This window comes from Syngnathus floridae, chromosome 11, assembly GCF_059516105.1.
Source record: "Syngnathus floridae isolate MCC-2025c chromosome 11, RoL_Sflo_1.0, whole genome shotgun sequence".
NCBI lineage: Eukaryota > Metazoa > Chordata > Actinopteri > Syngnathiformes > Syngnathidae > Syngnathus > Syngnathus floridae.
Window position 1 is genome coordinate 2,439,424 of NC_142423.1, and position 14,432 is coordinate 2,453,855.

General features: G+C 48.1%; 1 protein-coding gene across 2 annotated transcripts; it reads left to right on the plus strand.

Annotated features, from left to right (window-relative positions):
* The first annotated feature begins 7,096 nt into the window (after positions 1–7,096).
* On the plus strand, positions 7,097–12,360 carry sdc4 (syndecan 4). Of its 2 annotated transcripts, none has more exons than XM_088390785.1 (5): positions 7,097–7,454; positions 9,236–9,455; positions 9,524–9,561; positions 10,165–10,360; positions 10,744–12,360. In XM_088390785.1, exons 1-5 carry the CDS (start codon positions 7,365–7,367, stop codon positions 10,893–10,895), a joined length of 696 nt encoding a protein of 231 aa, XP_088246911.1. In that variant the 5' UTR covers positions 7,097–7,364; the 3' UTR covers positions 10,896–12,360. The 2 variants fall into 2 exon arrangements, with proteins under 2 accessions (XP_088246911.1, XP_088246912.1); XM_088390786.1 differs by having other exon boundaries at positions 7,099–7,454; positions 9,239–9,455.
* The last annotated feature ends 2,072 nt before the right edge of the window (positions 12,361–14,432 follow it).

Here is a 14,432-nt window from a genome sequence, read left to right on the forward strand (position 1 = left end):
GCGGTAGCTGGCTGGCAGTTTGTGGTCTTTGCCAGGTTTTGGTATGGCAATAACTTTTGCTGTCCGCCATTTCTTCGGGATCGAGTTTGTTTTTACAGTCCTAGTGTCACCCAGGTTTGGGTTCGGGAGCCGAGGTGTTTCATGAACTCTAGAGAGATGTTGTCATATCTTGCTGCCTTTCCACATTTCAGGCCCTGCAGGACTTTCTCCAGTTCAGCAACTTCAAAAGGCTCTGGAATTCTACCCTCTCTGAGCACTTGTTGGTGTTTCTTTAGCTCAGATGAAACTACTCTTCTGGTGGGTTTATCTTGAGTTACTTTTGCAATAGCCAGTAGGTGTGATGCAACTTGATTGGGTGTGACGGATGCTCGGTTTTGGCTGGGGGGATTTTGTGCAGCTCCTAGACGGCGGATGAGGCTCCAGCATTTCCTGCTAGATTTCTTTCGCCGAGCTGTAGTTAGTGATTCAATGAGATGGTCTGCTATCTCAGGGTCCCCTGATGTTTTGTAGGCTTGTAGGAATGCAGTGCTTTCTTCGTCCAGGCATGGGACGTACAGGGGTCGGTAGCCTCGTGGGATGGCTCTCTCTCTCTCGTGTAACGTCAGAGCTCCAACTTGGTGTCGTGGAGCCACGCCAGCATCTCTGGTCCCAGGTCAAAGAGGCCGGCCTCCGAGGGTGGTCTATATAGGGGGCAGGTGTTGATGATGTGGTCGGCTGTCTGCTCGGGGTCTCCACACTCACATGCCGCACTGTCCGTTAGTCCCCACTGCCGCATAGACGTGTTGAAGCGCCCAACACCAGTTCTTAAGCGGTTCAGTGTGGTCCACTGCTGGCGAGGTAGTTCGTCTCCTCCTATGGTGCCGTCTCCTGGTTCCCAGATATAACGGTGCATGAGGGAGGGGACAGCTGCCTCCCACTCCTGCTTCCAAGCTGCTGCCAGCCAGGCATCTCTGGAGATGTCTTCAGGGATGGAATTGAGCATCTCTTGTGCTGCCATGTTGTAGGGGTGGCGTGCTTTGAGTCTGCTTGGTGGAGCTGGAGTTGTTGTAATGTTGTGCAGGATGTGCCAGTTGTTATTTTTTGCCTTCCTGTTGAGAACGAGGGTGGCAGCCTCTCGCCGAAGGTTGGCCGGCGCTATTCCCGCGAGGACAGGCAGGAGGGACACAGGGGTGGGTTTCAGGCATCCTGTTATAGTTCGGAGGGCGTTGTTAATTGCCACATCCACCTTTTTGGCATGGGGGCTTCTGTTCCAAACTGGAGCACAGTACTCTGCTGCAGAGAAGACCAGTGCTTGGGTTGATATCCGCAAGATCTTAGCAGAGGCTCCCCATGTTGTTCCAGCAAGGCGGCGGATCAGTCCAACCCTGGATGTCACCTTTGCCTTCAGATCTTCGAGGTGTTGTTTGAAGGATAGGGTCCAATCCAGACGCACGCCAAAGTACTTCGGGGCTTGTTGAACCTCCAGGCATTTGCCCTCAATGCTCACTGCCAGTTCTCTCCTTGCTTCCCTGGTGCTGAGATGGTATGATGCACCAACAGTCTTTCCAATGCTGAGCTGGAGACGCCACTTTTGAAAGTATGCTGCCATGGTGCGCATGTCTTCATTCAGGCCGTCTTCCGTCGCCTTCCACGTTGGTTGACTCAGCATGATGGCAAGGTCGTCTGCATAGCCATACTTTCTGGATGCTGTGTCCGGTAGGTCGTATATATAGATGTTAAATAGTGTTGGTGAGAGAACTGACCCTTGCGGTACCGCGCTCCTCAGTCTACGGAGCCTACTGCACTGCCCACTGCTGGTTTGGAGAGTAAAGCTGCGGTTGGAAAGCGTCTCCATAATGAACTGCACCATGTGCCGGTCCGGTACGGTTCTCAGCAGCTTCAGGTGGAGTCCCCAGTGCCACACGGTGTCATATGCGGCAGTTAAGTCCAGGTATGCCACTCCAGCTTTCTCCTTATCCTGGAAGCTGTTCTCGATGTCTTGGGAGAGTAGGGTAATCTGGTCTGCTGTTGACCTTCCGTGACGAAAACCAGCTTGTTCCCGTGGGAGTTGTGAGTCCACCACTGGCTCTATGCAGCTGTGTATCATTCTTTCCAAGATCTTAAATGGGACACTCAGCAGTGAGATGGGCCTGTATGACTTGGGGTCCTCTGCATCTTTGTTTGGCTTCAGCAGAGCTATCACGGAGGCCCTACGCCAGATCTTCGGTAGCTTTAATCTCCGATAGCATGATGTGAAGAAATCTTTAAGCCATCTAGATGTTGTTGGGCCCTGGTGGATGACGAACTCCGGGTGAATGTTATTCACGGCCCGGGGATTTGCCCGGCTTTAGCTTGCTAATGGCCTCACTGAGTTCCTCTGCTGTAAAGGCTCCCGAGAGATTGAAATCGACATTGGCCGCTCTTGAGATGCAAGACACCTCACGCGATATCAGTCGTGCAAAGTCTTTGTCTGCATCCAGGAAGCGGCCATTCTTCAGGAGTTGGGAGGCAATGGAGTCTGCAGTGACTGGGCATCTGTGGGCTGGTGTATTTCTGCCTGTGAGCCGGTTGATGGTCTGCCACGCCTTGCGGCTGGAATTGGTGAAGTAGATTCATTCAATGACTTCTGTCTATCTCGCCTTGCGGTGGTGTCCAGCTTTTCGAGCAGTGCTGCTGCCGTTGCGTCCTCCTCTTCTCTGGAGCTGGCTCTCTGGTGTTCCCTCAGGAGGCGGCTACACTCCCCATCCCAGCCTGGGATGTAGTTCCTGTTGTACCCACGTGGGATGGTCTTCTTTGCCGCACGCAGGAGGACCTGGCAGTAGGCTGCATAGGCTGCTTCCACATCTGTGGACTCTGGGTCTGGCAGGCCGGCAGACCTCCTTTCCGTCTCCTCAGTATACGACTCAAATTGTCTTTTCGGAAGTTCCATCTCTTCACAGGCTTCCCTGGCACTGGTTCCACCAGTGATGGAACTTTGATGATGAAAGGTCGGTGGTGTGAGCGGGGAAACCTGTCAAGAACACGCCTCTCCGGTCTTGGGTCGTTGCTGCGGCAGATGGCGAAGGCCAGGTTGGTGGTGGTGTTCCAGCGTGCAGAGAAGAAGGTTGGGGGTTCCTTGGGGTCGTACAGTAGCAAGGCATCAGTGTTGGAGGCCCATTCGCACAGCGCCACTCCGCTAGGAGTTGAATGGTTGTACCCCCATCTGTGGGCTGGCAGTTGAAATCGCCTGCATAGATTGCGGGTGCAGTTACAGATGGGAGTGACGTTGTGGTTAGCTCAGATGGTGGGGGCTTGTAGACGTTGATGACTGAGGTTTTAGTAACCAGCCACTCGATGTTGGAGCCTGGTGGGGATTGGCTACAGGCCGACCAGCTTATTCCAGTAAGGACGAAGGTTGCCACAACGTGTTGCTTGGTATTGATGGACCCGGCGAAATGAAACCCAGGAATTTTGAGGATGTTGTTGGTCGTGCAGTGCGTCTCTTAAATACAAAAGCGTAAAAAAAAAAAAAAAAATCCCACGCTGCTTCGGCCACGCAAATATCTACGGTTCCTTCATCACAGTTCTTGCAGTGCAAGAGTTTTTTGCGGGATGTTGCGCCAGTGACAACCGGCCAGCGTCAGAGAGCAAAAAGCGGAGCAGCTAGGTCTCCTCCATGGAAAGATTTAAATCTCATGTAGACCGCGGCCCCATTGGAGTCGGCCAGGTGCCGAAGGACTTCGAGTTTGGCGGTGGTAAGGCCCTCGACATTAAGTTGAAGCACCGACAGGCCTCGGTTTTCGACGGTCGGGATGACTGCCCGTCCACCGTTCCTCAGTCTGCCGGCTCTGCGTTTGTTTGGCGACATTAGTTTCGCAAGCGGGACTTGTGCCCTGACCTTGCTACTCACAGGGAAGACCGCGTGTAGGTTGTCGTCCATCTTCCCCGTGGGATGGCTGAGTGGGCAGCTTTGTACATGGCGCTGTAGAAGCGGTTGTAGGCTTCATCTACAGTGATGGTGTGGAGTAGGATGGTGACAACACTCCTATCCAGAGTTTCACTGTATTTCTTCCAGTTGGCTTTGCAGAAGTTCCAGCGCATCTTCCTTAGGCTGTTTATGACTGGGAGCTGTAGGCCAATGTGTACAAGCAAGGGGCGGTGTTGACTGTGTAGAAAATCATCAAGGATGAGGATCTGAGCAGGATAGGGCGTTCCATTCAAAGAGCTGACCCAACACAGGTCAGGAGAATAGTCTTTCTTCCACCTGGCGGAGTGGAAGGTTCCTCTTTGTTTAGGATCGTGTATCAGGGCATGGTCATTTCTGGATGCCCAGTCTGAAAGTGCCTCTCCATCGCTATCCGCTGCTGGGTATCCCCAGTCAGGGTGGTGGCTGTTAAAATCTCCCACGTAGATGGCAGGGTGGGGTAGTGGGGTAGGACCTGCAGATCCCAGTTGGCACTAGGGGGCTTGTACACATTGACAATATGGAAAGCATCGATAGTTATGGTGTCAGAGAAATATGTTGTTGTCAAGTGGTTTGCTTCAACTATGTCAGAGCGCACATAGGTGGCCCGTCCATGTTTGGCATGTGGGGTGTGGCACAGGAGGTCAAAGCCTTGATGGTGAAGCGGCCTGCTTCCTCTGTGCCAATGTGAGTCTCTTGGAGGCAGATAACGTCAATCGAGTGTTGGAAGGTGAGGACATCAATAAGGCTTCACTTGGCTGCGGAAAGGCCTTCGACATTTAGTTGTAGTATCCGAAGGGCAGGTCCCACCGCGAGGTGATCTTGAAGCTGTTTGCTATTGGATTTGGGACTGTGACCAGGATTCTTTGACTTGGCTCTCAGGCGTCTCTCGAAATTTAGTCTGCTGGTAGGATCATTTGCTTCCCTGGGCAAGCCTGGGTACTGACAGGGGGCGCGACGAGAACGCTGAGCCATTGCCCCCACATTATGGTGCCCAATGGGCTCTAACAACACTATATGAAAGGTTTTTTTTTTTTTTTTTTTACATGTTTTACTACATCTGGGTCTTACAGTTACAAAAAGAAAAAGAAACTAGCTTTTAAAGATGGAAATTGACAAACACTTTGTGTGTTCGGCATGTTTTAAATGAAAACATGCTGGTACTGCCTGCCTCACGGAAACGGCTTACTGGGGTACCTACTTTGCAGGGATGTGCAGTCTGAGCCACGCCTCCCCTGCCATCATGAAAAGGGGAAAAAACAAATTCATTGTTTTTATAATGAAGTCATTTTCCTTTTAATTTCAGTAGTTTTGTATCATTATGAATCAAAATCGCTGAAATTTTATAGTTATTTTAAAACCGAAGACGATTTGCTCGAAGGAACCAACTTCCTGCCAAGCCTCCTCTGAGGATTGCGTAATCACACGGCTGCCTATGCTGACAGGCTATGCAGTTAGACTGAACTGCTCTCTGTCTCTATGTCGCTGTTTAAGTGTTCAAATAGTGTTTGTGTCTGTTTGAACAGAGACCTTTCGGAGGCAACGAAAAAAAGGTTCTCCAGCCTTATGGCAGGGGGTGCTAGTGATTCCGGGATGCTTCATGCTCCCACCTGTAGAATAAGTGATCTCCGGTTTAAAGTTACAGTGAACAACTGAGGAGCAGTCGTCCATTTATTTCGTTTTACATTACTTTATTTTTTCTTTTTCTTTTTTCCTCGTTTTTACATTTCGTTTACAATGGAGGATTTCATATCCAAACGATTTTCTACTATGGATTTTCGGTTAAAGTAGGAGGTCATCACTAAAGGAAGACCAACTCCGGAGTTAAAAGGTTTGATTCGGACAACGGGACTTCGGAGCATGTATTTTCAAACGGAGTGGTACGCACGATCGAAAACAAGTTTTTGATTCCATGTGCTTTATTGAGTGTTTTTATGTGTGAAGACTGCTGATATGAAATTTTAATTAAAATAGTTCAAATTAAATAATGAATAACCCACTCTAGAGCAGCGTTCCCCTACCTTTTTTGTGACACGGTTAGGTGTTGGACAAATTTTACGGGGGGGGGGACGTCAGGAGCCTCACGTCACTGCTACTTTGGCACATCACCAGCTATACTCCGTCGCGAACTTGACGCTACGCATGAATTTTCCATGATTTATAGCAAATTTTTGATTTAAGATTAGGAGACATACTGGACTACACTACTTGTTTTTTTCATTACTAACGCGCCGAGACAAACAGGAAATGTCAGAGCAAAGGAGAAATGGGGTGCAATGGGGGATTGGCTGGGGGCGTCGGTTCGGAATTTGAAAATTGGTTTGGAAGTAGATGCAAAAAAATCGCGAGGCTCTGGTTCGTATCTCGAAACGTTTGGAAGTATAGGCCTTCGTAAGTAGTGGTACAACTGTATATACAACCATGTGCGCCAACTAACACGGTGAAAATAAAAATATATGCACAAAGTCTTTGTAACGACACCAAATATTGCAAAGGTCAAGAAGTGCGAGCAAGGTCAATGGCACAAACAAATGGTTAGTTAACGATCTATGGAGCAAGGATTTGACATCTCTAGAAAATAAATTAATATTAAATAAATGAGAAATTGAATGATTCACTGAGCACAAACTAAATTTTTTGCGGCACAAACAATCGGTACCATTTGGGGTCCATTTGGAGTTAAATGGGGGCTGAGTGACGTCATCGCTATAAATTAAGTGTATAATACACAAACTTTTTGCAGCACAAACCAGTACAAATCAGCACAAACGAAGGGTACCATTTTGGGTCCATTTGGAGGAAAATGGGGGACTGGGTGACGTCATCGCTATAAAATAAATATCTACGAAATCGTAGCAGCACAAACGAAGGTTTTTGCGGCATAAACCAGCACAAACCAACGGTACCATTTTGGGTTCATTTGGAGCAGATTGGGGGCTGCGTGAACTCTGGATGACCTATAAAATAATCTTTTATAACTAGAAATCCGTTACTTTCCAAACAAAAAGTTTTACGGCACAAACCAGCACAAACGAAACAGACTATTTTCCTTAAATTTTGCGTGGGGTGGGGGGCCAGCTTCACGCAGGTGCCTGACCGGAGCTTGATCGCAGGTCGGAATGAGCGGAGAGGGCGTGACCAAAAGGTTGGCGTGACAGAATTACGGGAAATGAAGGCGGTGACGTTAGCAGCTTATTGGCGGAGAGCCGCGAGGGCACAAGCGATACGCGAGGCATCAGACAACAGAGTCGGTATTAGTTGTCCGTCAAAGTTGACAGAGGACAACAACAACAAGAACAAGAAGAATAACAACAAGAACAAAGAGAACAACAAGAACAAGGGTTCCCTTTGGAGAAAGTTGAACCCTGAGACTCTGAGTCGAGGTCCCGCAACCGTTGCTTCCTTTTTGACTCGCCGTTGATAAAATTGAAAGGCATCCTAAATGTCACCTTTTGGAACGTCGGCCAACCTTTTGGCTTTCGGCCTCTTGATCCTTTTCCCCACTTGGTTCACGAGCGTCGCCCCTGAGTCGGTAAGTCGAGGTCGCTCTCCGCGCGCCTTCTTGTTTCTTGCCTTTTGTCCGCACTTGTTTCCCCCCTCGCGTCCTTTGCCTGGGAACGTTGAAAAAGCAAAACAAAGTTTACTGGTCGAAGCCAGGTGCTAAGCTTCCTTGTGGCTGACGGCGACCCCGAAAGCTCATCGACTCACGAGCGAACTGAGCAAACGCTGCGACTCTTTTTCGCGGCCCCCCTTTGACTTTTCAACAACTTTAACTGTGTTTGTGAGCTGGTTGTTTGGACGTGCGCGTGTATGCTACCATTCCGTAAGGAGTCCGTGGGAGGTCTCCGACGTGCGTCTGAGAAGTCAACTTTGACAAACTTCAAATCAAGCAGCGAATATGCGTGCGAGTTTGAGTGACTAGTCACTAGTTAACCGGGGGTGCTCGGGGTGCGAGGATACTCTGGGGTAAATTTAAAATTTTACGGGGATAATGGTCGGGTAACCGAAAAAAATGAAATATTCTGGAAATCAAGAAGTCATTGTGTTAATTGGCATTAGGGATAATGCTAATTAAGCCTTATAGCTGTAAAGTAAACCAATTATTATTATAATAATGATTTAGGGTTAGGGGTGCGAGAACTGGTTGGTGAATTGAATGGGGTGCAAACAAGGAAAAAGAACCACTGGACTAGATATTGTCTGTGTGCACGCGCACTGCAAATTTTGAGAAGTTGAGAAGTGCAGTGAAGCCTAAGCCTAACCCCCAAACGCCAAGCGGGATGCCACCCACACCCATACTCCAAGAGGCCCCCGCCCCACCCCACCCCCCAACTCCAGGTAGCCAGTTAGCTTAGTACTGGCGATTAAAGAGTTGCAGCACATTCTTTGCTGGGCTGTTCTTCCTTGTGCTTTCCTCCTTTTGAGTTCCCTCCTCGCTTCTTGTTCCTTCCGCGTGGAATGTGACCTCAGCTGACCCCGAGCAGCCCTTCGGAGGATTTTGCACACTTGAAAGTGTCTCAATGGAGCCCGTACTGAGGCTCTCAGTGGACATGGATCCCTGTCTGTCTCTCACATGGCTGGAACGCGGACACCATTTCGTTGCCAGTCAAGTCAAGTTTATTTGTATAGCCCCAAATCACAAACAGTCTCAAAGGGCTTCACATAGACAAAAATTGACAATTATTCTCAACTTGCGACTTCCCGGGCCCACCTTGACCGACTGATAAACTTTTCCTGCGACTGCCTCGTCACAACAGTGTGAACGGTGACGTTCCGGAAACTTCCCGTTCTCCATTGTGGTGTCGCACTTATCACATCTGCGCACGAATCAGATGGTTTTGAATTGCGTTTGTGGCGCAGGCCAAAGTCACCAATCCGGCAAATGTGCGTTCGTGTGTCCGTAGCAGATAGCTGGCGGCCAGACAGGCCCTCACCGCCAGACCTTGTCTGCCTCTTCCGTTGTCACCGTGCACGTTTGCCATCCGGGGGCACCCCAAAATGAGCGCACCGCGTTTCGAGGGTATTGAGCTGCCCTGCTTGTGAAGACGAGCGTATTCACGGTTGCTGCTGGAGAACCTCGGCAAGCCGTGTTTCATGTCGACGAAGAGCAGATGTCGGAGCAATAGCAACAAAAAGTGTCCGTTTTCCCCGAGAGCTCCAAATTCATGTTCACAAAGGAAAGCGGTACTTGGACAGAATTGCCAAGAGAGCCTCCAAAACTCTCCTAGGGCTCCCATCGACGCTCTTATCCGCTTAAGCAAAGTCCCTGAAGCATTTGATTATGGAAAGCAACGCTGCATTCCCATGTGCCAGCAGGCGAGGGAGACGGAGACGTGGATGCCTCCCATGGCCGTGGAGAGCCTCCAGAACCACCCGGGGGATTCGTCAGGAGACTTTGGCTTCACAGACGACGACCAGGAAGACCAAGACCAGACGGAGGAAGACTACTACGAAGACTACTTCGAAGACTTATACGATGACGAGGAAGATGAAGACTACGAGGATGAGGCATCGGGGTCGGGCGACGCCAACGGTTTGTGCGCTTTGTGGCGGCCACGCTCAAAGCTACAAGCACAATCCTAACGATGTTTTTGTCCACAGAGAGCGAGAGCGGACGTGACTGGTTGCCGCCCACTGAGGTAAGGTGCCCGTGCCGCCACCGGGCGCGCAATTGTCATGGGCCTGAATCGGGGCGGCTTGAAATGGTCTCGAAGCCCCTTGGACGTCCAAAGTCAACATCGTTTCTCTTTTCTCATTTTCCTTTTTTGGTTGGTGTTTTACTGACGCCATGGCAACCAGGAGGCAAAAAACACCAGGCAAATGTGCACTTTGAAAGCAAACGGCGCACATTTGTTGAAGGCGGTGTTGAGCAAACCAAAACGCAACTGAAAATGCCATCTTGAAACGCATCGGGGTTGTCAAGAATGCAGAAAAAGAGACACGTAGGGCAATGGGTGGCTTTTCCCACCTCCGTTCTCTCCAATGATGCAAATCTTCAGAATGGCCAACTTTAATCGAACGCGAACGCTTCATCGGGGGGGGATTGGCCCATCGGGCCTCTCTGTGCTCAAGTCGGCTGGGTTCATTTGTAATGTTGACATTTGGAAGGAAAAGCCCCAACAAAGTGAGACCAGCATTCTTCGGCGGTGACTTCAGGCTGGCGTCTGTTGAGTCGATTGCTCGGATTGCTGAGAGATCGGGATGCTGCCTAGACTCATGCCGGTCCTTTTGCCATTTGCCAGCGTCCAGAGGCAGACAACGGGATTCCGGAACTGTCTGGCCCTGCCGTCCACCGCGACCCAGAGTCGGAGACAGCGCCGGATGACAATGAGATCCGTTCGGTGCGGAACGGTCCCCGTCCGGGCAGCCGGCTTGCGTCCAATGTGCTGATGTCACACGCCGCTGAAGGCGTCTTCACCAGGATGGAGGTCCTCGCAGGTGAGGCTTTCTCATGTGCCGCCGTTCCCCATATTGTCTGATGTGAGACGCTTGTATTTAGAAAAAATGCCGGCCAGCCGTACAAAGCATTGTTTAAAACTGCATTTCCTCTTTATGCTCCACTTTTTGACACTTTCATTGGTTAAGTATTATCTGTTAAAATATCTTTCCGATCAATATCCACCAATATTTCTATGCTGCTATACTTTTCAGACATATCGCCCAGCCCTACCTGCACCTCACACCCATACAGTTCCGAGGTATTAGGCTATCTTCTGGCATGGGCTGGAGAATAGTCAGTTCTGAACATAAGCCACTGGGAAGTGCTAATATAAGTTTTAGAAAGACAAATAGTGATGTTTTGCTTGTGCTTTTGCTCGCAGCACTAATCTGCAGCAGTGGGGTGGCCTTGACGGTAGCAGTTTTGCTTGTGGTGCTGCTGCTTCACCGCATGAAGAAGAAAGACGAGGGTAGCTACGAGCTGGCCAGGAAGCCCATCTACACCAAGGCCCCCACCGCGGAGATCTACGCCTAGCCCCTCGACACACCTCGTCCCTTATTTATTCGCTGCACACTCGCTAAGTTAACGTCAGGGCCGTGACGCTCAGCTGAATTTTTTTGTTTGTTTTTATCGCCGACACAGCCTTTGGGTCGATGATATCGTTTCTTCCTTTCAAATATTCCAGTTTATTGTCATCAGTTTTTTTGGGTTTTTTTTACACTTGGCACCTTTTTAGAAAAACAGATTTTTATCTTTGTATACACACTACACATACTTTGTAATGAAAAGCAATTTGGTTTGGAACAAATTTTACACTGCTGCTGATTACACAGTTCCGCCAACGGTACAAGTTCACTATGCTAATGCTAAAGGCAAGGTAGTTAACAAGCAGCTTGGTCAACTGCTGCTGCGTAACAACCCGCGTAACAACCTACCGAATGTGATTCAGTTTAAGATTTATCACCACCCTGTCTCTCTTTACTGGTTTGTGATTGGACAAATTGAAGTGCGTGCATGGAGTGAAAATGTGAGGTACCCTATTTATTCTAATTATCGCCCATATTTTAATAATCGCCCAGTGTGTGTTAGCGATGACATAAATAAAAAACATTGATACCTCTAATTATCGCCCATGCTACGATGTACACCGGTCATCTGGCGCTTCAGCCTGCTTTCTTTCTTTTGAAGGCTGATGCGACTTGGATTTTGTTCTCTTCATCTCTATTATGATACAATCACACTCGTCACTCCGCTACAATAGCCTCACACAATTACGTTATCGGGGCGTGCGCTCGAACAAGACGATCGCGATGACATGACTTGCGCAACATGTGATGTGCGACGGTAACGTGTCAATTGACGCACCCCGCTGTTAGAGGTAGATCAAAACAGCCGCTGTTCTAGTGTTAAGAACACCAGTGAGATGCAGGTATTGCATAATACATAAGGAAAATATACACATTATCGCCCATTTCAGTACCCCTTGGCGATCGGTCAAAAAGTGTTCTCTAATAATCGCCCACCCCCCCTGTTGGACATAAACCTTCTCTAATTATTGCCCTGGGCGATAATTACAATAAATACGGTAACTGCTCGTTAGCGTAGCAAAAACTGGAAAGCTGCCAAGTGAACATTTCATCTCGCCCCTTCACTGTTTTGTTTGTGAGGGGCGAACGTGTGAGGCAGCGGCTCGTTGTGCCTCGCAACTTCTTTGTCCCTCATTTGTGCCTGCATCAAGTTAGGCGTTACCTTTTTTGTCAATCACCTAGTATTTTTATTTTATTACGAGCTGAATGTGCGCGTGTGATGTCCACCAAATATTTCAACCAAACGACTTGTTTTTCTTAATAGATGGAAAAGTTGCAACTTGCTCATTTTCGATTTATGTTGGCTTTTTAGTCTTTGAAATTCGACCGCGCATGTCTAGCGTTCGTTTGTTAGCACGCAAGGTCAGTTGGGTTTGCCTGTCCGTGAAAATAAAAGTGATGCTAAAAAATAAGTTGTCCCGATTGGCACACAAATTCTTTCTACCACTTTTGTCTTTTGGAAGTGTTTTAACTAAATATGCTGTTTATATAATTTCAGCCAATATACATTGTATCATCCTTCCTTACCTCACCTTTAAAACGCCAAGAAATGTAGGCATTGTGGCGGACCTCAGTAGCAGGCCTCTCACCCAGCAGGCCAACAGTTAGCTCTCCCCTCAAAAAAAGGCTACCTCAAATGCTATTCTGTTACCTTGGAGGAAAGGGTTACAGTTTGTGTGCGCGCCCATTCTTTTCGTGGTTAACAAAGAGGTCTCTGTGTGGTTCGACGGGACTTGGGTGCTGCGATCGTCTGCATTTCCTCAAACTGTCCCTGACAACGGCCGTCAAGAGCGACACATTCTTCTCCTCTGATTGGAGCAGCATAACTCAGTGTGTGACACAATATTCAACAGTTGTATGCAGCGATGTACTCCAGTATCTGTTACTTTAGAATACGACTCGAGTAGTCTGTCGTTTGTTTCCTGTGCAGTGTGCACTTGAGATTGGGTTTGCACCACACGGTTGAACCTCGATCCAACAATTGATCCCATGTTAGCAGGTGGGAGCTTCTTCTCGAACATATGTACATATCTGCAATGCAATTTCAAGTAGCCCCAGTCGCACGCTAAGAATAGTGTGCCTTCCTATTAAATGTGCATTGCATGGCATCTAAAGAAAGTCCAAGGGTTCCAAGAAAGAAAGAAAAGAAGGCACTTAGCAGGTTGAGTGAATGACAGAAAAGCCATTCATTATTAAGTGGTAGCGGGGAGTGATGGCCACAAGTTGAACATCATGTTGGTCCTATTACAAAATACAAACAGATGGAATGCTTACAGCCCTATTAAGTTCCTACTTGCCTTTTTCCATCATAACTGCAAACTCGTTTCTTCCTTTGCCATTGTGCAGTCGTATGCAAACGTTTGTGCACCCCTGATCATTTTCATGATTTTCCTTTATAAATCATTGATTGTTCGAATCAGCAATTTCAGTTGAATATATCATAGTGGACAAACAGTGATATTTGAGAAGTGAAATGAAGTTTATAGGATTTACAGAAAGTGTGCAATCATTACTTGAACAAAAGTAGGGAGGTGCATAAATTTGGGCACCCCAACAGAAAAATCCTCCTTTTGCAGAAATAACAGCCTCTAAACGCTTCCTAAAGCTTCCAATGAGAGTCTGGATTCTGGTTGAAGGCATTTTGACCATTCTTCTTTACAAAACATCTCCAGTTACGGGTATTTAAGGTGGCCAGTTGCAAGTTGTGCATCTTCTCTGAAGAGTCCAACATGGGAGCCTCAAAACAACTGACAAATGACCTGAAAACAAAGATTGTTCAATGTCATAGTTGGGAAGGATACAAAATGCTAGCTCAGACATTTTAGCTATCAGTTTGCACTGTGAGGAACATAGTGAGGAAATGGAAGACCACAGGCACAGTTCTTGTTAAGGCCTGGAGTGGGAGGCCAAGAAAAATCTCAGATAGGCAGAGGCGAAGGATGGTGAGAACAGTCAAAATCAACCCGCAGAGTAGCTCCAAAGACCTACAACATGATCTTCATGCAGATGGTGACACTGTGCATAGTTCAACTATGTACAACTTTGTACAAGATGTTGTATGGGAGGATAATGCGGCAGAAGCGTTTTCTGCGCACATGCCACAATCAATCACTTGAGGTATTGCTAAAGCACATTTGGACAAGCCAGCTTCACTTTGGAATAAGGTGCTGTGAAACTAGAATTAAGTTATTTGGACATAAGAAGGGGTGTTATGCATGGAGGAAGAAGAACACAGCATTCCACGACAAACACTTGCTACCCACAGTCAAATTTGGTGGAGGTTCCATCATGCTGTGGGGCCAGTGCAGGTACTGGCATTCATCCAGAGGAACAAGTACAACATTTTGGAATGGCCATCTCAGTCCCCAGACCTGAATATTATTGAAAATCTGTGGTGTGATTTAAACCGGGCTGTCCATGCTGGGAAACCATCAAACCTGACTGAACTGGAGATATTTTGTCAAGAAGAATGGTAAAAAATACC

Bases quoted from the DNA above. Each gene is read 5' to 3' on its own strand.
- sdc4 (XM_088390785.1), top strand. From the start codon at position 7,365: ATGTCACCTTTTGGAACGTCGGCCAACCTTTTGGCTTTCGGCCTCTTG. The intron at 7,455-9,235 runs GTAAGTCGAGGT...CCCATGTGCCAG, and splicing joins CGAGCGTCGCCCCTGAGTCG to CAGGCGAGGGAGACGGAGAC. The intron at 9,562-10,164 runs GTAAGGTGCCCG...GCCATTTGCCAG, and splicing joins ACTGGTTGCCGCCCACTGAG to CGTCCAGAGGCAGACAACGG.